Source organism: Saccopteryx bilineata, chromosome 3 (assembly GCF_036850765.1).
Source record: "Saccopteryx bilineata isolate mSacBil1 chromosome 3, mSacBil1_pri_phased_curated, whole genome shotgun sequence".
NCBI classification, from domain to species: Eukaryota; Metazoa; Chordata; class Mammalia; order Chiroptera; family Emballonuridae; genus Saccopteryx; species Saccopteryx bilineata.
Genome location: NC_089492.1, coordinates 53,419,619 through 53,445,096, shown reverse-complemented (window position 1 = coordinate 53,445,096; position 25,478 = coordinate 53,419,619). Strand labels below are relative to the sequence as shown.

The 25,478-nt window shown below is 38.4% G+C and overlaps 1 protein-coding gene across 1 annotated transcript in view; it reads right to left on the bottom strand.

Annotated features, from left to right (window-relative positions):
- Positions 1–25,478, bottom strand: part of RP1 (RP1 axonemal microtubule associated) — a 413,345-nt gene that overhangs the window by 153,551 nt on the left and 234,316 nt on the right. The window contains exons 18-19 of the mRNA XM_066266133.1: positions 22,104–22,303; positions 17,834–17,920 (exon numbers count right to left, since the gene is read on the bottom strand). Coding sequence (XP_066122230.1) covers positions 17,834–17,920; positions 22,104–22,303 — 287 coding nt within the window. The remainder of the gene's footprint in view (positions 1–17,833; positions 17,921–22,103; positions 22,304–25,478) is intronic.

The window sequence follows — 25,478 nt, the reverse complement described above, 5'->3', positions numbered from 1 at the left end:
GGTTCAAATAAGCTAGCACAACTTTTAGAATATTACTATAAACTGCTGGAGTCTTTTGAGATTAAATGTTCGACTGGAGGTTTTGTGAGAAGAAGCTGGTGCTTCCTTCTGTTCATTGAACTAGAAAATCTTCAAAAACAAACCATTTTTCTTACTGCTTTGCAGAACTTGTTCTTTCTCATGGTTCTCACTAGATCTCTGAAGGAAAGAAGTAACTGAAAATGAAGAAGAACTGAAAACATATGCAAGATGTTGTAAAACTTCAAGAATTAATAAATAAAGTAATTTTTTTACCTAGTTTAGCTAATCCCAAGACTGCCTGGAGCTCATATCAAGTAGGTTATTATATCCTATCAAGAAGTAGTAGTCTAAAAATAGCATATGCACCAAAACCTATTTCTTACTTTCATTCACAGGCTCAAAATAATCAAAAAGTTTCTAGAGAGTTCCTATTCTATTTGAGTCCATTTATCCAAGTCATGTGTAGCCCAGACACTTGGAGAGCAACAGGCCAAGAGTCAGGAGGAGGTGCTCTGTCCTTGAATGGGCTAACTCTATGTGAATTGGCCAAGCTTCCAAAACTCTCCAGGCTTTGTTTCTTCATTGCCACTCATATACACCATGGCTCAGCCATGCTCTTATCTCCAATTCCCTAAACAACAGCAAGAATATATCATTACCTCCCTGGCCGGTTGGCTCAGCGGTAGAGCGTCGGCCTAGCGTGCGGAGGACCAGGGTTCGATTCCGGCCAGGGCACACAGGAGAAGCACCCATTTGCTTCTCCACCCCTCCGCCGCACTTTCCCTCTCTGTCTCTCTCTTCCCCTCCCGCAGCCAAGGCTCCGTTGGAGCAAAGATGGCCCGGGCGCTGGGGATGGCTCTGTGGCCTCTGCCCCAGGCACTAGAGTGGCTCTGGTCGCAACATGGTGACGCCCAGGATGGGCAGAGCATCGCCCCCTGGTGGGCAGAGCATGGCCCCTGGTGGGCGTGCTGGGTGGATCCCGGTCGGGCGCATGCGGGAGTCTGTCTGGCTGTCTCTCCCTGTTTCCAGCTTCAGAAAAATGGAAAAAAAAAAAAAAAAAAGAGAATATATCATTACCTTTCATTTTGCACTTACACTTTACAAAGTAGTTCATATAGATTATAAATATTTGCTAAATAAACAAAATGTTTTATTAATTCATTTTGCAAATTTTTATCTTTTTTTTACAGAGACAGAGTCAGAGAGAGGGATAGCTAGGGACAGACAGACAGGAACGAAGAGAGATGAGAAGCATCAATCATTAGTTTTTCATTGCAGAACCTTAGCTGTTCAACAACTGCTCTCTCATATGTGCCTTGACTGTGGGTCTTCAGCAGACCGAGTAACCCCCTGCTCAAGCCAGCGACCTTGGGTCGAAGCTGGTGAGCTTTTTGCTCAAACCAGATGAGCCTGCACTCAAGCTGGTGACTTTGGGGTCTCAAACCTGGGTCCTCCACATCCCAGTCCGACGCTCTATCCACTGCGCCACCGCCTGGTCAGGCTCAAATTTTTATTTATCAAACATCTACTACACAGTAAGTACTATTCTAGTAGATGAGATTATATATTTAATAACACAAAGTTTCTGTTCTCATATTGCTTAGTTTCTATTGGATAGATGATAAAAAAAAAAAACCTCAGGCAAGTAATATGTTCTGAAGAAAATAAACTAGGTTGATGTGATCAAGAGCAATTGGGGGCTTACTTCAGATTGTGGCCAAGGCCACTTTGAGGCAGCAGACCAGGGTGGCTTGAGCACAATGAGCAGAGGCACAATGATTTGAAAAGAGGTCAAAGAAGTAGACAGGGGACAGATTAAACAAGAAGATATAATCTGATTGATGTTTTATCATTTTTTAAAATTTTTATTTTAGATTTTACTTATTGATTTTTGGTGAGAGGGGAGAGAGAGAGTGAGAAAGGGAGGGGGAGAAGTGGGAAACATCTTCTCATAGTAGTTGCTCCCTGTATGTGCCTCGGACCAGGCAACCCAGGGACTCCAACCAACAACTTCAGCATTCCAGGTCAATGCTTTATCCACTGTGCTACCACATGTCAGGCTTGACTGGTGATTTTAAAAGATAAGTCTAGCTGCTCTTTAGAGACTAGATATTAGAGGGAAAAAAACTAGAAGAAGCTGGAAAGTTTTTTAGGAGACATTTTCATTAAGGGAGAGAGAAAATATGGCTGAATGGACTAAAGTGATGGTAATAACATGAGGGAAAACAAAATCAAAATATGTTTCAGTGGAGGGTCAACAGGAGATTCCTAAGGGATTGGATTTTGGCAGCTAAGGAATAAAACAATCCAGAAAAATTTCTTGAGTTCTGGCTTGGATGCTAGGTGAATGGTGACACCATCTACTCAGACAATTAAGACTGGAAGAGAAGCCTGACCAGGCAGTGGCACAGTGGATAGAGTGTCGGACTGGGGTGCAGAGGACCCAGGTTTGAAACCCCGAGGTTGCAGCTTGAGCACAGGCTCATCTTGTTTGAACACAGCTCACCAGCTTGAGTACAAGGTTGCTGGCTTGAGCATGGGGTCACTTGCTCTGCTATAGTGCCCCCCCACCTCCATCAAGGCACATACGAGAAAGAAATCAATGAACAACTCAGGTGCCACAACAAAGAATTGATGCTTCTCATCTCTCTCCCTTCTTGCCTGTCTGTCTCGATTTGTCCCTCTCTCTGTCTCTGTCACACACACAAAAAAAGTCTGGTGGAGAAGCCAGTTGGGCTGGGGCTACTACAGTTCTGATTAAGCTTTATTTAATTTTTTCACTTTATATTCACAGCTTGTGGTATAGTCAGGGAAACTTGCTGAGTCCTATTTTATAATAGGGAAACTGAGAGGAAAACTGATTGAGTTTTTAGAAATTAAGTATCTTTCATGTCTTCTGACTACAAGTCTAAGGTTTTTTTTACCTCAGCTTGAAAGAGTCAAAATAAATTCCAGAGAATAAAATAATAGAAACTCTAAGATTCCAAAATATTTTTTAGTTTTACATGATAATATTTGCCAGAATAGATTCCTATCTCTTTTTTTTAATATTTAATGTTTATTGTTATATGACTATATTTAGTTATAGTCATCTTATTTTGGGTTCAAACTATTGGCTACTTGGAATCACTTCAGTGACTTGGATTAATAGTTTATATCAGTATTTTGGAAGGTAGATTGTACAGTTTGTTAATTTGTATTTTTTCCTTTTTTTGTTTATTTATTGTTTTGTTTTGCTTTTTGGTGTGAAGAAGAGAGATAGGCAGACTTTCACATGTGTCCTGACAGGAATTCACCTGGCAACCACTGTCTGGGGCCAATGCTCGAGTCCTGAGCTATTTTTGATGCCTGAGGCTGATGCTCTAATCCAGTGGCCCCTAACCTTTTCTTGGGGTCACGGACTGGTTTAATGTCAGAAAATATTTTCACGGACTGGCCTTTAGGGTGGGATGGATAAATGTATCATGTGACCGAGACAAGCGTCAAGAGTGAGTCTTAGATGTAACAGAGGGAATCTGGTCATTTTTAAAAAATAAAACATCATTCAGACTTAAATATAAATAAGACAGAAATAATGTATGTTATTTATTCTTTCTCTGTGGACCGATACCAAATAGCCCACAGACCGGTACCGGTCCATGGCCCAGGGGTTGGGGACCACTGCTGTAATCAATCAGGCCACTGGCTGCAGGAGGGGAAGAGGGACAGAAGGGGGAAAGGGAGGAAGAGAAAAGCAGTTGATCACTTCTCCTGCGTGCTCTGACCGGAAATCGAACCCAGAAGTCTCTAAACCGGGTCAACGCTCTAGCCACTGAGCCAACAACCAGGGCCTCTTAATTTCTATATATTAATATGACTGAGATAGCATTTGAAGCCTCCAAAAAGATAATCTAAAATGATCAAGGAAAAACAATATTTTCAAACTCTGAATAATACTAGACCAACAGCCCCAAACTGCCAGAGCATCATGCAATGGGCCAGCTAAAGGTTAAGGAAAAAATGTTTTTACCTATTTTAATTTGGCACACCAGTAATAATTTCAACAAATACTTGTTAGAGACACTGGTTTCCCCTAAAATATAACATCCCATAAGTACTCTCATTGTGCACTAAAAGAAACAATTTGGCTATAAACAATACATCATTATTGATGGGGAAAAATCTTCATGGTGTATGTGTTAATAATGGCAAAATTACTTTCAGATTTTCTTAGTCCATAAAAGGTAGCCTTTGATTGTTACAGAACCAACCATTCTCTTTTTGAAAATGGTATTTTCTTTTTGCTTTCAAATTGGGATATCATCTCTAGTATAATTCTAGACCAGCAATATTCAACTGGTGAACTGCGGCACACTGGTATGCCCCAAGAATTTTTAAAACATGCAATACCTAGGCCCTGGCCTGTTGGCTCAGTGGTAGAGCGTCGGCCTGGCGTGCAGAAGTCCCGGGTTCGATTCCCAGCCAGGGCACACAGGAGAGGCACCCATCTGCTTCTCCACCCCTCCCCTTCTCCTTCCTCTCTGTCTCTCTCTTCCCCTCCCACAGCTGAGGCTCCATTGGAGCAAAAGATGGCCCGGGCGCTGGGGATGGCTCCTTGGCCTCTGCCTCAGGTGCTAGAGTGGCTCTGGTCACAACAGAGCGACGCCCCGGATGGGCAGAGCATTGCCCCCTGGTGGGCATGCCAGGTGGATCCCGGTCAGGCACATGCGGGAGTCTGTCTGACTGCCTCCCCGTTTCCAGATTCAGAAAAATACAAAAAAAAAACAAAACATGCAATACCTGATTATTTAGTCAGGGGCACTGACCTCCTTTCCCTTAGACTGCCAAATGAAAATAAATAAAAACAGCCAACACAACAATAGCTGTCCAGTGTGAATGAATCAAAACTATGCCTATTTTTGGTCAGATCAGAAAAAAATATAACATATTTTTAGTGTGCAGACTAATTTTAGTAATTAGTTAATATGTGCCATAAGATGAAAAAGGTTGAAAATCACTCTTCTAGACTAAAATAATACAAACCCTTGACTTTTTGCTTTAGCTCTAACATAGACTTGCCAAATGTGAGTAATATAAAAAAAAAGTCAGTATGACTGAGAAAGAAATAAACTGATACTAAGTGTCAAAACCTAACTTTATGTTGGAATAGATGGGGAAAAAGAAAAAGGGTGAGTTTCTAAAATTATTTTTTCATTGAAACATCTATTTATTTTTTTTCTAAAACAAATATAAAAGCATTTTATTTATTCTTAAAGAACAGCAGCATCTTTACCATGTAAAATTTTCAGAATTTGTTCTAAGTTCCTAAATGAATAGAAACCATTTTAGGACTGGCCTCAATAGAAACTAAAGTTCATTTGCTGAGCTCCCCCTGCTGATTTACAACAGCAAATATTAGTTGTTTTACAAGAATGCGTTACCATAAAAACTCATTCTTGGTTTCTTAGCAATCCAAAATTTCTGAATTATTTTAAGAGCATTATTTTAAGTGGTTAGATACATGTCCTAAAAATAGCTGACTGCAAAAGACGCAAGTGGTATTTACCATGTCTGAATTAACACTTTAAGATTATAACACCTCAATCAGATTATCCAATCTTTCTAATCAGAACCTGAGAGAATGGAAGAAATCAATTTACCTTCTACCTTCTTCGATAAATCTTTTGAAAGACAGATATAGTGAGAGAGGCATTTTCACCACAATATGACAATAAATTTTAAAACACTATGGAGAACTAAACCACAGTTTAGTTTATAGTCAGATTAATTATGGAGTGAACTCTTTGAAGACAAAAACTACATCTTAGTCATGTTGGCAGGCCCAGATATTCAGCAGAATCCTTTCCACTTAGTAGGCACAATAGCAATACTTGATGAAGTACTCTGACTATGAGCATAATTCGGCATTCCTTTATGTATCTGTGCTATTATATATTTTAACAACAAAGTCTACAAAGTAGAGAACTGTTGCTCTCTTCCTCCAATCCAGACACATTTAAACATAAAAGAAAAAGTATCTTGGCCCTGACCTGTCTCAAACTATATAGAAATTTGATGAAATAGAGAGAGCTAATTTGACTAGAAACATCATAGTCCTAGTTTAAAAAAAAAAAAAGTCTTATAAGAAAAGGGATACACTGATTAAGACAACTATATAGAAGAGATAACTTTTACTAAATTGTTTGACTGGGCAATGCATATAGAAGAATTAAATTTTATTTTTCATAGGAATAAATTTCCAGTGCAATTTTATAAAATATCAGGAAAAGAAATAATGACTAAATTTTAATTATCAAACAGAAGATAGTAGTCGTGTACACAGAATTTCTTCTATATACCTAAGAAGACGGTGATAAAAGACTTGTAAGTCACTGTATTTATCAACTGACTCCACCTCAGCAAGGTCACACAACATGTGTCTGACTAATTCTAAGCTATTTAAAGATCATTCAAACAGACACGTTTGCAAATAGACTTGTTCCCTCTCATTAAGGAAATCATTTTACATATGTAGTTATATATATATTTCTTTTTTTTATTTTTATTAATATATATTTTTTTAATAAATTTTTATTAATGTTAATGGGATGACATTAATAATTCAGGGTACATATATTCAAAGAAAACATGTCTAGGTTATCTTGTCATTAAATTATGTTGCATACCCCTCGCCCAAAGTCAGATTGTCCTCCGTCACCCTCTATCTAGTTTTCTCTGTGCCCCTCCCCCTCCCCCTAAATCTCTCCCTCCCTCCCTCCTGCATCCTCCCTCCCCCCACCCCTGGTAACCACCACACTCTTGTCCATGTCTCTTAGTCTCGTTTTTATGTTCCACCAATGTATGGAATCATGTAGTTCTTGTTTTTTTCTGATTTACTTATTTCACTTCGTATAATGTTATCAAGATCCCACCATTTTGCTATAAATGATCTAATGTCATCATTTCTTATGGCTGAGTAGTATTCCATAGTGTATATGTGCCACATCTTCTTTATCCAATCTTCTATATATATATATTTCATGACAATCTATGTGCAGCAGTGAAAACAGAAATATTGCAATCTTCAAATAACTTTTCACTCACCATCTTTCCATCTCCACTCTTTAAAAGTCTTCCTTGTCTACAAAGTTTTCCCAGTTTCTCCAGGGCACACATGTATCCTTCTCATTAGAAATCTCCTGTGATTAGAGCCTGAACATGCAGCTCAGCCTTTAACTTCCCTCTAATTACTGTGTTTGCTACTTTACGTTGTTTCTTCACCCAGACTAAAAGCAGAAACCATGGCTGATTCTAATCTTGTTTCCCTTCAAAGGTTAAGGCCAGACCTATGGCTAGTTCATTTTCTCTTAGATATATCAACGTAACCCAATAATTCACCAGCTTTTCTAGGTTAAAATGGTTCCTTGGGATCTCAGATTGATCCTTTCTCCTAGAGTTCTCCATAGCCCTGGAGAGTTCAACAGACTGGATAAACACTTCAACTAGTCATTTTCTTTCTTTCTTTTTTTTTTTTTTTTTTTTTTTTTTTTTTTTTTTTTACAGAGACAGAGAGAGAGTCAGACAGGGGGATAGATAGAAACAGACAGAAAGGAATGGAGAGAGATGAGAAGCATCAATCATCAGTTTTTCATTGTGACACCTTAGTTGGTCATTGATTGCTTTCCCATATGGGCCTTTAGCACACTGAGTAACTCCTTGCTCAAGTCAGCGACCTTGGGTCCAAGCTGGTGAGCTTTTGCTCAACCAGATAAGCCCGCGCTCAAGCTGGCAACCTCGGGGTCTCGAACCTGGGTCCTCTGCATCCCAGTCCAATGTTCTATCCACTGTGCCACCACCTGGTCAGGCTCAACTAGTCATTTTCTAAATCAGATAAATTATAAACCTTTATATAGTGTTAACTATTATTGGATTCATACAAACATTAGTCATGTTTCCAGATGTAGAACAGTTATATAACTGGCTCAAAGATGGACTCTGTATAATATCCCCTAAATTGATTATTTTTTCCTTAAATGCTGGAACCCATTAGCTTAAAAGCCCACTGGCAGCAAACTCAAATTTAAAACTTTAAAAATAGCCATATGACAGATATATGAAAAAATGTTCAACTTTACTAGCTATAAGAGAAATACAAATCAAAACCACAATGAGATACCACCTCACAGCTATTACAATGTCTAAAATCAATAAGACAATAAATAACAATTGTTGAAAAGGATATGGAGAAAGAAGAACACTTGTACACTGCTTGTGGAATGTAAACTCATACAGCCATTATGGAAAACAGTTTGGAGATTCCTCAAAAAACTTGAGAATAGAGCTACCATTGATCCAGCAATCACTCTGCTGAGTATCTACCTAAACAATTTGAAAACATGTCTTCATAAAGTTATATCTACTCCTATGTTCATTGAAACATACACTGTAACCAAGATGTGGAAACAACCTAAGTGTCCTTCAATGGGTGATAAAAAAAATATATAGATGTGTTACATATACACAATGGAATACTACTCATTCTAAGAAAGGATGAAATACTGCCATTTGCAACAACATGGATAGACCTTGAGAGTATTGTACTAAGCAAATAAGTGAGATGGAAAAGGACAAGTATGATTTCATTTATTTATATGTGAGATAGCAAACAGAAAGCAGCAGGACCTTCTGCCAAGATGGCAGAGTAGGTAAGCAGGTAAGCACTATGCTTGTCTTCCCCTCTCAGGACCACATCAACACTACAACTAAATTGTAGAACAACCACCTTTGATGACCAACTAAAAACCAGCTGAACTCCTATGATGAGGATATAAAAAAGCCATGTCTAGACTAATAGGAGTGGCAGAAATGCCACTCTCTTTGCAGCAGTTAAGAATTGGTGGAATATCTCATCTACAGAGGAAACTCTGCTCCCCAGATGAGGGCACCAGTGCTGGAAAGAGAAGTCTCCTCCCATCTCTGTCTGTGAAATTCAGCAGGGATTCCACTGAGGTGAGATGCAGGGCTGCTGTAGACCCAGGTAACCTCTCAGGGCCTGAGAACAGACTCATTCAGTTATAAACCCTAGCCATAAACTCCAAAGAAGGGACAGTAGCTTAAAAAGTTCCAGGGATGTATGGGGAATAATTGAATTGTCCAGTTTCAAGGCAAGTGCTACAGGGCAGCTCTCTCCAGGAATAAAATGCCAGTATGAGCCATTGTCCCTTTGTTGAGCCCTCCCTGAAACAAGACTGCAAGTGTAGGTGAATGCCGAGTCTGAGTATGCATTCATTAGGCTAATACCACTTTCATCTCACCTTGTTGATTCTCTGATACCTTGTCCTTCTCATTGGCATGCCTTGCCCTAACCTCTTTTCAAGGTTAATTCACACAAGTGGACAGCAAGTTATGCACTACTAAGTTTCTGAAATCTCTCAAAGATCCACAAACTACAAACAAGCAGTTTCTGACCTCAGTGTGCTCTATACCTCTTGCTAAGTGCCCCTAAGCCCAGCATTAATGGCAACCGGCCTCAGTTCAGAGCATAACCACTCTAAGGCACAGCTGAACTTACCCAGCACCAGAACCCCTGCCAAAAGACCCCAGAACCAACACACCATGTGGATGGCTTCAGACTACAAAAGATCACCACACAATTAGCACTACAAATGACACACCCAAAAGGTAGACATGGCAGGCACCAGAACCCTGCTAAAATGAATCTTAATCTGTGTGGTCAGCCCCCTATAAACAGCTTGTTCACTGTAGTCAGAGCCAGTCCTCATAGCCAGTAAGCCTGAGTATCAATCTTACCCACTTACGTGCCTACTGCAATCAAGGCTCAACTATAATAGGAGAGAAAACATAACTCAAACAAGAAACACCCCTGCAGCCTGACCAGGTGGTTGCACAGTGAATAGAGCATCGGACTGGGACACAGAAGACTCAAGTTCGAATTCCTGAGGTCGCCAGCTTGAGCATGGGTTCACCAGCTTGAGCACGGGGTCACTGGCTTGAGTTTGGGGTCATAGACATGACCCTATGGTTGCTGGCTTGAGCCCAAAGGTTGCTGGCCTGAAGTCCAAGGCCACTGGCTTGAGCCCAAGGTGACTGGCTTGAGCAAGGGGTCACTTGCTCTGCTGTTGCCCCCTGGTCAAGGCACATATGAGAAAGAAATCAATGAAAAACTAAGGTGCTGCAATGAAGAATTAATTAATGTTTTTCATCTCTCTCCCTTTCTGCCTATTTGTCCCTATCTGCCCCCCTCCTCAGAAAAAAAAGAAACTGACTCAATTGAATAGGAAGACTAGGAAGACAGTGCCACTGGGCCTCATAAGACACCTATTACAGAAGGCCTTCCTACCAAGACTGACAGACATAGCAGATCTACTTAATGCATTGAAACAAACACAAAGTGGCAGACAAAATGATGAGACAAAAAACATGTCCTAATGAAAGAACAGTAGGAAACTTCATAAAAAGAACTAAACAAATGGAGACAAGAAATCTACTAGCTGCAGAGTTCAGAGCACTGGCTATTAAGATGCACAATGCACTTAGGGGAAGAGCAGATGAACTTAGTGAGAACTTCAAGAAAGAGCTATAAAACATAAAAAAGATTTTTAAAAAAGATAAAAATATTTAAAAATAGTCAGAAATAAAGACTACAAACATTGAAATGAAGGATACATTAGATGAAATAAGTAGTAAGTTAGATTAGGAAGACAAGGTAGCAGAAAAAAATCCAATGAGAACAACAAAAAGAAAAATAATAATTTAAAAACTGAGGACAGTGTAAAGGACTTCTGGGACAACATCAAACATAACAACATTTGCATCATTGGGATACCAGAAGAAGAGAGGTTGAGACATAATGACAGAAAACTTCCCTACCCTTATGAAGGAAATAGACATGCAAATCCAGGAAAACCAGAGAGCCCAAAATTAACCAAAAGAAGCCCACACCAAAACACATCATTAGTAAATAGGCAAAGTTTAAAGACAGAGAATCTTAAAAGCAACAAGAGAAAAGCAGTTAGCTGCATACAAGGCAGCTTCCATAAGATTTCTCAACAGAAACTTTACAAGCCAGGAGAAACTAGAATGAAATATTCAAATGATAAAACGCAAGGATTGCTTTATCCTGTAAGACTATCATTTAGAATCAAAGGAGAACTCAAGAGGTTCTTGGACAAGAAAAAGCTGAAAGAGCTCATCACCACCAAACCAGTATTATAAAAAATGGTAAAGAAACTTCTTTAAGAAGTAAAAAATATAAATAAGAAAATGTCACAAAGAAAAATAATCTCACTGACAAAGGGAAACACATAAAGAAATAGCTTAACAGCCAACACTAAAGCTTGTACAAAGAATAAAAGGCAAAAGTAAAAAGATCATGTGTAATTACAACAGTAAATGAAGCGATACACACAAGCACACAGATATAAAAAAAATAATGATGACATAACCATAAATGTGGAGGGGTAGGTAAAAAAGGTAGCAATTTTAGAATGTGTTTGAACTTAGGCACCCATCAACTTAAAATAAACCACTATAAATATAGCATAATGTATATTAAGTAAACGATAACCACAAAGCAAGTATTTAAAAGAAATATACAAGAAATAAAGAGAAAGGAATCTAAACAACACACTACAGAAAGTCACCAACATATAAGAGAAGAGAAGAAGACAATAAGAAAAGGACACAGAACTACAAAAACAATCAGAAAAGAATTAATAAAATGGCAATAACTACATACCTATCAATAATTACTTAAAATGTAAGTGGATTAAATTCTCCAATCAAAGATGAGTAGATAAATAAAAAGTCATATATATTATATATACACACAATGGACTATTACTCAGCCATAAAAAAATAAGTAAAGTCTAGGCTCTGGCCGGTTAGCTCAGTGGTAGAGCATCAGCCCAATGTGTAAAAGTCTGGGGTTCAATTCCTAGCCAGGGCACACAAGAAAAGTGCCCATCTGCTTCTCCACCCTTCCCCTCTCCTTTCTCTTTACCTCTCTCTTTCCCTCCGACAGCCAAGGCTCAATTAGAGCAAAAGTTGGCCTGGGCACTGAGGATGTCTCCATGGCCTCCATCTCAGGCACTAGAATGGCTCCAGTTGCAACTGAGCAACACCCAAATGGGCAGAGCATCACCCCCAGTGGACTTGTCAGGTGGATTCCAGTCAGGCACATGCAGGCATCTGTCTCTGCCTCCCTGCTTCTCACTTCAGAGAAATACAAAAAATAAAAAATAAATAAAGTCTAAATAGTTGTGATTATATGGATGGACTTAGAGGATAATGTGCTAAGTGAAATAAGTTGGGCAGAGAAAGACAAATAACCTATTATTTTGCTTATACATGGAATCTAAAAAACAAAATTAATGAACAAGAGAGATAGAAGCAAATTTACAGATTCAAAGAACAAACTGATGATAACCAGATGGGAGAGAGGTTGGAGACTGGGTGAAAAAGATGAAGGGACATAGAAGTACAACTTGGCAATTACAAAATAGTCATGGAGCTGTAAAATACAGTTTAGAGAATACAGTCAATAATATTGTAATAACTATATTTGGTGTCAGGTAAATGCATGACTTATGGGGGAATCTCTTTGTAAGTTTAAAAATGTCTAATCACTATGTTGTACACCTGAAACTAGTATAATATTGAATGTCAATTGTAACTGAAAAATAATTTTTTTAAATTAAACATTAAAAAAATAGATAAGAACAGAAAGCAACAAAAAACAAAACAAATGGATAGCAATAGAAGGGTGGTTACCAGAGGGGAAGGAGGGAGGATGATGAAGAGTGTAAAAAGGGTCAGATATGTGATGACATGTAGAAAACTAGACTTTGGATGGTGAACACACAATGCAATATACAGATGCTGTATTATAGAACTGTGCACTTGAAACTTGTATAGTGTTATTAACCAATATCACTTCAATTAATTCAATAGATTTTAAAAACAGTTCAAATAATATTTTACAAAAATAAAAAATATAGCCCAAAGAAGCAAATCCTTCACCATTTAGAGCTTGCCTATTTTGCATACCCCACAAAAATCTCACCCAACAGCTGTTACCTTTTTATAAGATAGGGCCTTGTAACATATAAGACCTTAGGCTGCTGCTGCTGTCTTTTGGAGCTCTGTGACACAGAGACGTCCCACTGTGCTACTGAGAGACATCATCTAGACACACACGTCCCCTCTCCTCAAATCCTCCTCTCCCCTGGGATTTATCTTACCCTCCTCCCCTTCTTAGCAGCAACCCGTGCCTTAGCCTCTGGACGGACTCCCGCAATGACAAACTTCCTTCACGTGCAAACCTGTTAAGGCCTCGCAATAAAATTTGTGTCCACTACTACTACCACCTCCTGGTCATATATTTTCCTTATTGGCCCCGAACGTCTCAAACATCTATAGTAATGCACAATATTCATTTCAAGGGATGTTAGATTTTACCTGAAAAATATATTCCCATGGTGAATTTAGTTTGCAAATGCTGTTACACAAATTACCACAGAATATCTCATAACTGTAAGTATATTGATATAAACTGCAAATATCTAAGAAATGACAAACTCAGTATTTCACAAACTTATTTTAACAGGGAACTATTTACTAGGAGCATCTCATGACAGCAGTTAGGACCTAGGTATCACATAGAAAGAAGGGACCTCTGAGATGAGATAAGTTAGTATTACAGTGAGGAAATAACTTCTCTCTTTGTTTTACACTACATCCACTTTCTAAATTATATTCTCCACTAAAAAGAAACCAGATCTCAAGATGATGACACAGTAGGTGAATATTCAAATAGCCACCTCCCAGGACCAAACTGAAGTTATAACTAAATTTAAGAATAATCATCCTAAAAAATCAACTTAAGGCTAAATAAAGAGGAATCAATAATCAAGGATTCATAGAAGAAGCCACATCAGGACTGATTGGAAGAGATGAGATGCAAAAAGGGCTGCCCTGCTCAAAGGAGCAAAAAGTGGCTGAGGATCCAGAGGGACTCGCAGCTGCAAGGATGCTTTCCCTTAGAGATGCGAGTCCTATGCCCAGGTCAGGCACCCCAACCTAGAGCATCAGAGACTAGAAGAGGTGCCCACAGCATTTGGCAGTTAAAAGAGGTGAAGTTTATGTCTGTGAGAAAAAAATGGGAAATCTCAGAGACACAGGCACCCTCTTAAAGGGCCAACACAGAAATTCTCACTCACAGCCATTTACCCTGGACTTCAGTGGAGGGATGGCTGAGAGGAATACAGTCACGAGAAGACTATGAAATTGGTAGCCTCAGAGAGAGATGCAGTGAGGTACAGCCACCAGAAACTGTGTCAAATCATTATCCAATACTGCAGTGACCATCTTTCTTGGGTGGAGAAATACCCTTTGTGCAGCATCAGCCTGGGAAAAGCAACTGCTTCACCCTCAGGAATCTCTCTTGCCCCAGTCTGTGAAGATTGGGCCCTGCTGACAAGTAAGCAGACTTGGCCAGAGACCAGGGGTCTGAAAGACTCAGGGGATGACAATGACACAGTTGTCTGGTGCTGAGGCCTGAGCTTTCCCGCCCACTTTCCTGAGACTATGACTGGTGCTTCCCCCTCACAGGAGATTAAATAGAAACTGTCCAGACCATTGGCATACCAAATCTCTGGGTTTCCAAGGCCATACCCACTAGACTACTGGTGGCCACCACCTACCAAGGTCTGTGAAAAAAGTCAGGAGAGACCCATACCTGGGGCCCTTGGGTGGGAGCCACACATATCACCTTTCCTGCTCTGGTGATTCCCTGAGACCTCATTCCACACAGCTAGCAGGCCCACCAAGCTGTTCCCAGTGACTTTTCCATAGGAATGGCCTGTCTTTCCTCATGTTTCAGACTTCCATAAAACCTCTTAAACAAGCAGCACACACTATTCTTCTCACAAAGTGGTCGTAAGTCTGGCAATAGTGGCAGCAGGCCAACTGGTTTCCAGGTTGGGCTCTCACAGGCATCTCCAAGCCCAGCACAAATAGCAGCCATCTATAGATTGTCTTAGCTCGTGCCAGGTGGCCCTGGACAGAACACAGATGATGGCTGACCTTAACCTATACCTACCAGGAGGCTCCAGAACCAGCATACCTGGGAGACAGCTTCAGACTATGTCAAAGCACAACACAACCACCTCCACAAGCAACACAGTCTAGGGGAACACTTGGTCACCAGAACCCTGCCAAAGTAAGCCCTGGTCTGTAGACAGCATCTGCACAGCTGATCCCAGTCTTTGCAGCCAATCAGTCTGAGGCTAAATCTCTCCCAGCGACATGCCAACAGCAATCAAGGCTCAACTACAACAATAGTGTATACACAGCCTTCCCAGGGGTAGGGCAGGGCACACCTGGAATGACCAGCTCAGGTAAATGGAGAGGCTGTGTCACTAGATCATATAGGAGACCTACTATATAAAACCACTCTACCAAGCCTGAGGGATGTAGCAGCTATACCCAAGATATAGAAACAAACACAGAGAGGCTGCCAAAACAAGAAGACAATGAAACATGTTTTAAGTGAAAAAACAAGACAAAACTCCATAAAAAGAAATAAATAAAATGGAGACAAGTAATTTACTAGATAAACAATTCAAAACAATGGTTATAAGTAAAACAATTCCTAGGAGAAGTGCATAACAGGAAGGCTGTGGTGCCATATTGTTCATACAGCTGCATCACTTATGGATCCCGATATGAAGGCAGAAATGTAAAGGGTGACTATGGAGCAACTGGCAAATAAAACAAACAAAAACTGTAGGATAAGTGATGAAAAATGTTCCATACTCAGTCATATGTTTAATCTGAAGCAGTGCTGTACAACAGAAATATAATATCAAATATGTTACCTAAAATTTTTTATAAACAAATTTTAAAGTAAAAAGGGTGTACATATTGGCAGCACACACACTAAAATTTGAATGATACAGAGAAGACTAGTATGGCCACCATGCAAGGATCTATTCAAGCATCATTAATTAAACAAACATTAATTGAGAACATTTGTGAAAAGTATTGCATGAGAAGATTGTAGGACTCAAATGGCTCCTGTTCTTTAGAATTCATAATGTAGTCAGGAAGATTAAGCATGTAATAACACTGTAATTGGAAATAAATTATGATAAACATTAAAAAAAAAACCACTTGTTATAACAATGCCTAATTAACCTAGGGAAAAAGTAGATGAACTTTCTGAGAACTCAACAAAAGATAAAAATAGAACAATAAAACATAAAAAGGAATAAAGAATACATTAATTGAATTGTAGAATATATACATATTACCAGGAACCAACAGTGGAGTTGATGGATCAAATCAGAGCAAAGGATCAAACCAGAGATTTAGAAGATAAAGAAGCAGAGAATACCTAATTAGAATAGCAAAAAAAATAATAATAATAATACTGAAAAAAAATGAGGATAGTGTGAAGAGCCTCTAGGACAACTTCAAGCATATGAACATTTGCATCATGGAGGTGCCAGAAGGAGAACATAGCAAGTAATTGAAAACCTATGTGACAAAAGGACAAAAAATTTTCCTCACTTGGTGAAAGAAATAGACATACAAATCCAAGAAGTACAGAGAGTCCCTAGCAGAATGAAATCAAAGAGGTTCACACCAAGATACATCATAATGAAAATGCCGAAGGCTAAAAACAAAGAGAATCTTTTGTTTTTCTTTATTGAGACAAAGAGAGACAGAGAAAGGGACAAATAGGGACAGACAGACAGGAAAGGAGAGAGATGAGAAGCATCAATTCTTTGTTGTGGCACCTTAGTTGTTCATTGATTACTTTCTCATATGTGCCTTGACTAGGGGGCTACAGCAGACCGAGTGATCCCTTGCTCAAGCCAGTCACCTTGGGCTCAAGCTGGAGAAAAGGTTCTCAAACCAGATAGGCCTGCACTAAAGCCAATGGCTTTGGGGTTTCAAACCTGGGTCCTATGCATCTCAGTCTGAAGCTCTATCCACTGCACCACCACCTGGTCAGGCAAAAACAAAGAGAATCTGAAAAGCAGCAAGAGAAAAGCTTTTAGTTACCTAGAAGGGAACTCCTATAAGACTGTCAGCTGATTTTTCAACAGAAACTTTGTAGGCTAGAAAGAAGTGGCAAGAAATATTCAAAGTGATGAAAAGCAAGGACCTACAACCCTAGATTACTCTACCCAGCAAAGCTATCATAGAAAGAAAAACAGATAGAGATTCAAGAAGAGTTAAAGGAGTTCATCACAACCAAAACAGCATTACATTAAAAAATTAAAGAAGCTTCTTTAAGAAGGGGGAAAAAATAAAAATATGAATAATAAAATGACAATAAATATAAATCAACATTTCAATATAAAAAACAAAATATATGAACAAGCAAAATAAAAGCACACTCATAAATACAGAGAAGATTTTGATGGTTGCCAGGTGAAATGGATGTTGGGTGGGGGAGAATGAAAAAAGTGAAGGAAATAAGCAGTACAAAGTGGTAGTTACAGAATAGTCATGGGGATGTAAAGTACAGCACAGGGAATATAGTCAAAAATATTGTAATAACCATATGGTGTAAAATGGGTACGAGCTTTATTGCCATGATCACTTACTAACTTATATAATATCACTGGGTTGTAGACCTAAAACTAAATAATATTGTCTCACCTGTAATTGAAAACATTTTAAAAAACTAATTTGTTCATATTAATTGCAACAACTAGGAAAATATATTCTTTCTTATTGTTTTAGAATCCTGCTTATTTCTTTTCATAATAACTATGAAGCACAAAATATAAAACATTACCCTCTGTAAGCTCCACTCAGGCTGTTTGCTAGTTCCATCATGTCCAATTCTTATTTTATATATCTCTCCAATGTTTCTTATTTCAACCTGAATAAAATGCAACAACAAAAAAATATTAGCCTAATGCTTTAAATTAAGCATATTAAACTTTTTTTCCTTCTGCCAAATGCTTTTTTGTTCCTATTAGTTGAAAATCTGTCAGGGGTCATTTCAGAGCCTAGAAATTAGTCCCTTTCAAAAGCTATCAGTGGATTCCAAAACAACAGAATATAAGACATGAATATCATGAGACTTGACTAAAAATATGCAGAAGAAGTCAGATGAAAGAATAAAATAAAGAACAGACATACAGACATATGTTCACTTCTCTGACTACCACACATTTCTCACTGGAAACCAAAGTCTTTAGAGCTGAGTTCCAATGTCATAAAGATGAGATTTTATTTAAAGAAGAAAATAAGCAGTTTTCATCAGTGCTAACTACCATGAGCTCTGTAAGTTTCAGGAAAAGTACCAATGTGTCTAGAACTTCTTTCTACTCTGAAAATCCTCTTGTTTGACTTACAGGCTAAAATGTAGATGTTCAAATTTCAAGGAAGAGAAACAAAGCTACTTACACCGTATGTATACTTTACTATTTTTTGATATGGGCCAAGTATATTTGTTAATTAGATAGCATCGTGGAAAACTGACTTTGGTAATCTAGGTAGCATTATGGAAAACTGACTTTGAGTTCAGTTGGTATCCTGGCTGTTGTAATCTGAGTAAAATGTAGTATTTTACACCTCCAGTCCTCAATTTATTTATCTGTTGAATGGACATAATGTCTACTACATACAATTTTCAGTTCAAATAAATAAATATTTGTTTAACACAATAATATAAGCACTGTGCAAGGCCACAGGCATACAAAAATAAAAATAATGTCACAGTCCTTAACTTAGAGATATTTATAATCTACTAAGGAAGACAGATTTATAAACTGACATTTTCTGTATAGTAAATTTATACCTAAGACACTGAACTATGAGGATTAAAAAGGCAAACCACCTCCTTATTTTGTAATAACTTAAGTAATAGGAAAACCATCAGAATTACTCTTTCATAAGACTTTTCATACTTGGAAAATCTCAAGTGCCCACTGCCACTATCATTAATTCCCCTTCACAAACTCTAGAACTAGACCAGCACTGGGGCTATTACGACACAAAGTCAGGAAGGAATACACTGGCATTGACTGGGAGATAGGAATAGAAGGATCTTAATAGCCCAGAGCCAACTTCCCTCCGCTTTCTTACATGCAGAGCTAGTATCAGCAGCAGAACTCTAACTCTTCTAGCAGATGTAGTCAGAAGTTATCCCACAGTCTGGACCTAGTTTATCTCTGGAAGATAAGCCAATATTTATTTTTTTATTTATTTATTCATTCATTTTTTTAGAGAAGAGAGAGAGATAGAGAGAGAGAGAGAGAGAGAGAGAGAGAAGGAGGGGGAGCAGGAAGCATCAACTCCCATATATGCCTTGACCAGGCAAGCCCAGGGTTTTGAACCAGCGAACTCAGCGTTTCAGGTCAACGCTTGATCCACTGCGCCACCACAGGTCAGGTGCAAGCCAACTTTTAAATATACTATTTTTGTCCTAAGAATCGATTAGTACTTATATATAAAGTTTCTGTTTTACACATTTAAATTAAAATATATATATATATATAATGAACAGTCAGGTTAGCAAGTATATGTGGCTTCATGCCTGTCTGCCCATTACTCTGGAGAATGAAACTAGCATGCAGTGAGCTCTGTGCATCCAGCTGGCACAAGTGTCTGACATATGTTTCTCTTCCAATCTACATAGGACCCATGTGAAGAATAAGGCTCTTTAAAGAGTCTACTTTAAAGAATGAAGAAACTCAAAGAGGTTAAGTAATTTGTCTAAGGATACATAGATGGATACATAGCTTGTAAGTTCCAAAATAAAATACAAATTCAAGTTTTTTCATTTAGAAATATCCTACTGTCCTCAAAAATGGTTATGTGCTCACTTCAGGATTAGAAGAAAGGAAAAGAGAATGAAAGACTAATTCAGAAGTGGAGAATGATGATGATGATGAAACAGGACAAAGGAGTCAACAATGCCCATAAAAGAGCAGACATAAATACCTGGCTTGTACTAATTAAGGATTCTCAGACTATCAAGAGGTCTCAGTTGCTTTGTGCATTAAACTATAGATTGGTTCTTCTCAAACATTAGTGTATATACAAATCACATGGGGATCTCATTAAAATGCAGATTCTGATTCAGTAGATCTGATGTTGGGACTAAGATTTTGTATGTCTAACAAACTTACAGGTCATGCCCATGCTGCTGGCCTGGGGTCCATAGACCTTAGATTCCTAGTTGGCTTTCATATCCATCCCTGATCTCCACCATTAGGTAGTAGTTAAGAACTGGGTAAGTCCCTGCTCTCACTCCACAGCCAATAAGAGAAGCTAGAAGAAAACATATGCTGATGCTAATTGACCAGGAAAGAGAGTCTTCAGGTACTGTAATGTTCATAGAGCATTTCCCATCTACCATGGACAGTGTACATCATATTATTTTAACCTCATGACAAGCCTTTTTACTATTTTATATTCCTCCACGTCACTAAAAAAGGAAAATAAAGACTAATGAGAATGAGCAATCTGCTCAAGGTCACAGAACTAATGAGTAGTCATTCTGGCTTTGAACCTGGTCTTTATAACTCCAGGATCTCTGTTCTTAACCATTTACTACATTCCCCATATGTCACTAGGAAATTTTTAATGCATATATATTTTTATCTTTTTGTCATCAGACAACCCTAAAATTTAGAAAAAAGAAGCAGCTATCACTGCCTGTATTCTATATGCAAAAATAATGTTGGCCTGGAGAAAATTAGTGATATATTCAAGGTTACACAAGTGAATCTATAGAAATCTAGGACTACAATCCAGCTCACCTGATTTGCACTCTAGTGTTATAACTAGAATCCTCAACCTTGACAGCACTTTAGAAACACTTGAGAACTTTTAAAAACCTCAGTGCCCAGGCTGCTCCCTAGATAAAATAAAGCAGAATCTCTGGAGGTGGGACTAGGCATCAGTAGTTTTAAAACTCCCCAGGTGATTCCAAAGTGCAATCAACACTGAGAATCTATACCATTCTTTTCAAAACTGGTCCCTGGGTAAATTTTTTCAGAAAACTACTAATAGGATTTACCAGCATACAAATACATGTACCATAATATAGTATGGGTGATCATAGATCTCTGTTGCGTGGCCTTATTATCTACTAACATATATACAGTGAATTCTAAACAAGCATCTTTATCTTCAAATAATCTTATGAAATGCATAAGTGCTCCTTCATGAATGCATGATAGTTTTTTTCACTAAAAAAAGAAAAAAAAAAGATTGTGAAAGTAGAATGCCAGGTTCTGGTCTGAAGATCTAGAAACCATTGGGGTATTAGTGATCGGTAGGTACTGAGGCCTCAAACAGCCTTGGCTTCAGTGCCTTCGATTGGCCTCAGTTATTCTCTAGTCTCATGATACAAAGGAATATTCTCCAGGGAACACAATTGATGTTTAAGTTTTCATCTGGTAGGGGTAGGGTGCATTAGTGAAGTGGAATGTAATTGCCCTAATTAAAATCTATCCAAGGCTCTAAGGTAGCAAGACAGGCAAACAGGGACACTCGAAACAATGTGGCCCAATTCTCTGGTGCTAAGGAAAGAAGAGAGTGATTCTAATGGGCATGGGCAGAGCTTCAAAATATGGCATCTAAAGATGCCAAGAAAATGATTTTACATGACTCAGCTCAGCTGAGCCACATCTAAAAGTATATACAAGTATACAAAAAAAGGAGGGGTTTTCGTTATTAAAAGAGTCTCTAAATCTGGTTTTAATATGTGTTGAAGTTAATGGTTTATGGGGGCAGCTTCAAAGCAATGGCCTTAAAAAATTATATTTAAAGAAAGTAATATTCTTCTATAGCTTTCCTTGTTTGCATAAGAAACAACCTTGTTTGTGAGGGGGGAAAAAAAGTTATCTTTGATAATTAGAATAGACATTAGGACAATGTATGAAAATTCTAATACCAGAGATTTATTTTACATAGGACACACAGACACACACACACAGACACACACACATACACACACACACGAACACACACACAATTACACCATTCTGTATTATAGAAATACCTTTTAAATGTTCAATATAACCTATATTACTGCCGATATTGTTTACCTGAAAGTTATCCTCCTGTTTTGGAAGGAAGAGCTGCTCAGAGATGTCCTTGCTAAGACTTATTGGCCCAGTGGTTCCTTTGTCTCCATACACCCAAAGCGTGACATTGGCTTGAGTCCCTGTGTTTCCTGTCAGCACTAACACCTTCCATTCATCTTCTGACAGAAGAGTCTCATTGCTCTGGGAAGGTCTGATTTCTTCTATGTGGGGGAAAAAAGCATTAGTGGCAGATCAAATGCAATGTCAGGCTGACAGAATCCTTTGTCAAATAGAGCCCAAGGACCTCAGAAAAGAGCAGGGAGGGTTGGGGCGGGTAGGGAGGCACTGAACTGCTACAACTCCAAAGAGTTGATTTGTGTTCATCTTCTCACAGCAAGGTTCCGGTCAACTGAAACTGAACTACTGAAGAAAATTCAAATAGGCCAATAAACATCTGAAATGCCTGGCAATCATTCACTTGTCCTCAACACTTCAACAAGGATGAATGCTGGAATTTGCAGTTTGTGTCAATAGATTTGTTATAATGCTGCCTGCCTGGCTTATAGGTTTTTAGACAGAACTACTGTAATATAAAGTAACAAAGAAAAGTGGAATTAAAACACATTTTTAAATGAGATGTAAAAATAGTAATTTGAAGAGAGAAAATTTTTCCGAAATAGTTTGTAAAAAAAATAATACCCTACTGGAAAGAGCAACGAAAGGATTTGGAACCACAGAAAGAATTGTCACAAATGCAAATTGTTTCTGAAATGCTTAGAGCAAGTTAGTCTATGGGGGCAGGAACCACACAGCAGCAATGTGTCACCAGGCAGCTTCCATCAGCCAAGAGGTTCCAAACAGACACTGCTTCTTTGTAAGGGATGCTTATTAAATGAAGTTCCCAACTTGCTGTCTCTTTGCACTCCATTTAGCCTGTACCTTCATCAAGGAGATACCTGGTCATGCAGTACTGATAGCATCTCCCAACAATTTAGACATTGGTATCTAAATTGCCCCCAACAACCGCATGTTAATTATTAACTGATATTTCCAGGTAGCAATATATTACAGACTTAGATTATAAGATAAATTTCCTCATGTCAAATGGTTAAAAGAAAACCAAGTTTCTTCCTATATTTAATTCTGTGATTGAAACAATAGGCAACCTTAGGAAGTACCTAGGATCTTAGCACAACATCAAAGATGATGACAACAAATCCAGCAGGTAGCAAGTTACTTCCTATTTTAATTAAAAAAAAATTAAAATAAAATATATACCAAAAAACTGTAAATGTTAATAAAAAACTTATCTTTATTTTTAAAGTTCCCTCCTCTTTACTGTCTTAGATAATCTTTATCATTATAATAGTAAACATTTCTCTTCAATTATAATAATCAACCATTATGGAAGAAAGTATGGTGATTCCTCAAAAAACCTAAGAATAGAACTACCATATGACCCAGAAATCCCTTTACTGAGTATCTACCCTAAAAATTCTAAAACACTGGTACATAAGGACACATGTACCCCCAGGACCATTACAGCATTATTCACGGTGGCCAGGACATGAAAATAACCAATGCATAACTTGATAGAGGATTAAATAAAGAATATATGGTCCATATGTACAAGGGAATACTCATCAGCCATAAGAAATGATGACATATTGCCATTTACAACATGGATGGAGCTTGAGAACATTATACTGAATGAAACAAGTAAATCAGAAAAAGCTAAGAATTGTTTGATTTCTCATATAGGTGGGATATAAAATTGAGACTGATAGACATAGATAAAAGTGAAGTGGTTGCCCATACCATATAATAAATAAATAATAAAATGTCTAACTCTAAAGACTCTGTACATAAACAAGTTTATCTAAACACAGTTCAGCAGAACACAAGGTTTTATTTGGTGCTAAACACTGTTCTAAACACTTAACATTCATTACCATGTTACCCTTACTCAATCTTCACACTAATTCTATGAAGTACTATACTCTATTAAACAGGTGGACAAACCAGGACTCATAAATTAAGTAATTTAATGACAACTACATGGGCAGGAACAAAGAACTAAACTTCAAACCCAGGCAGAGCAAGTTTAAAACCCATGCCATTGTGGATGTAATATCATAGATAACTGACTTGAAAAAGGTCACATATATTTTTCCAACAAAATTTAATGGCAAGGAGAGAGAAGATGGCAGCGGAGTAGGCGGATGCACAGACACCCAGCTCTCAACACCAAACTGGAACACAAATCAATTTAGAAAAAATCAGCATGAAAAACCAACACTGAACTGCAAGAACAGCTCTCAAAAACCAAGGAGCAAAGAGGAAGCCACAATAATCCTGGTAAGGAGTGCCTGAATCTCCTCTGCTTACAGGAAGGGAAGGAGGGGGGTGAGGCTGAGAGCCCAGAGAGGATTTCACAGAGGAAAAAGAGCAGAAACTACTGCTCACAGCCACTTACCTGGCGACCAGGGAGCAAGGTGGGTTGAAAAGACCAGCTTATCTCCCAAGTGGAAAAGACAGGGAGAGGGACAGACTGTGAGGGGCTAAGGTATGCAAGAAACAAAATAAAAAAGCTGACTCATTCGTGCTGGAGGCGGCCATAGCTGGGGGAGGGACTGAACCTTTCACAAAACAGAGCTGAAGTGCTTCCAGATCAGAGATCTCCGGACATCTATCCAGCTCCAATCAGCACAACAAGACACAGCTGAAAACAAGAAGTGGGGAGGAGGGGCAGTAACTCAGGTCTCCATGGAGATCTGAGATACACCTCCCCCTACTGAAGCTGAGAGAAAAAACCCTGCCCCCAGTGAGATTAGTTGGAGGAAGAGACCTTCAGCGTCTCAGGTTACACCCACAGCATTCCTGGATACAGTTTCAAGGAAGCCCCCTGCTGAGATCAGTTAACAAGACTATCACCTGTTAAGAAAACAAACAAATCAAGACTTCAAAGCTGCCCAAATCCGAAAGTGGATTACAAATAATAGCTGATACCAACCCACGAAGACCTAAAAATAACACAACTGAAAACTGGAGGCAGACAACACCAAGCCTAGACTCAATCAACTCTACAAATAAAAAAAAAAAGAAGAAGAAGATGAGAAAACAAAGGAGTGCAATCCAAATGAAACCACAAGAGACACTTTCGAGAGATGAACTGAGTGATATGGAAATAATCAAACTTCCAGATGCGGAGTTCAAAATAATGATTGTAAGGATGCTTAGGGATCTTAGAACAACAATGGAGGTGGAGTTTGAAAACCTAAATAAAGAAATAGCAAGTATAAAAAAGAATCAGTTGGAGACGACAAATACAATATCAGAAATAAAGACCACAATGGAAGGAATTAAAAACAGGATAGATAGAGCAGAGGATCAAAT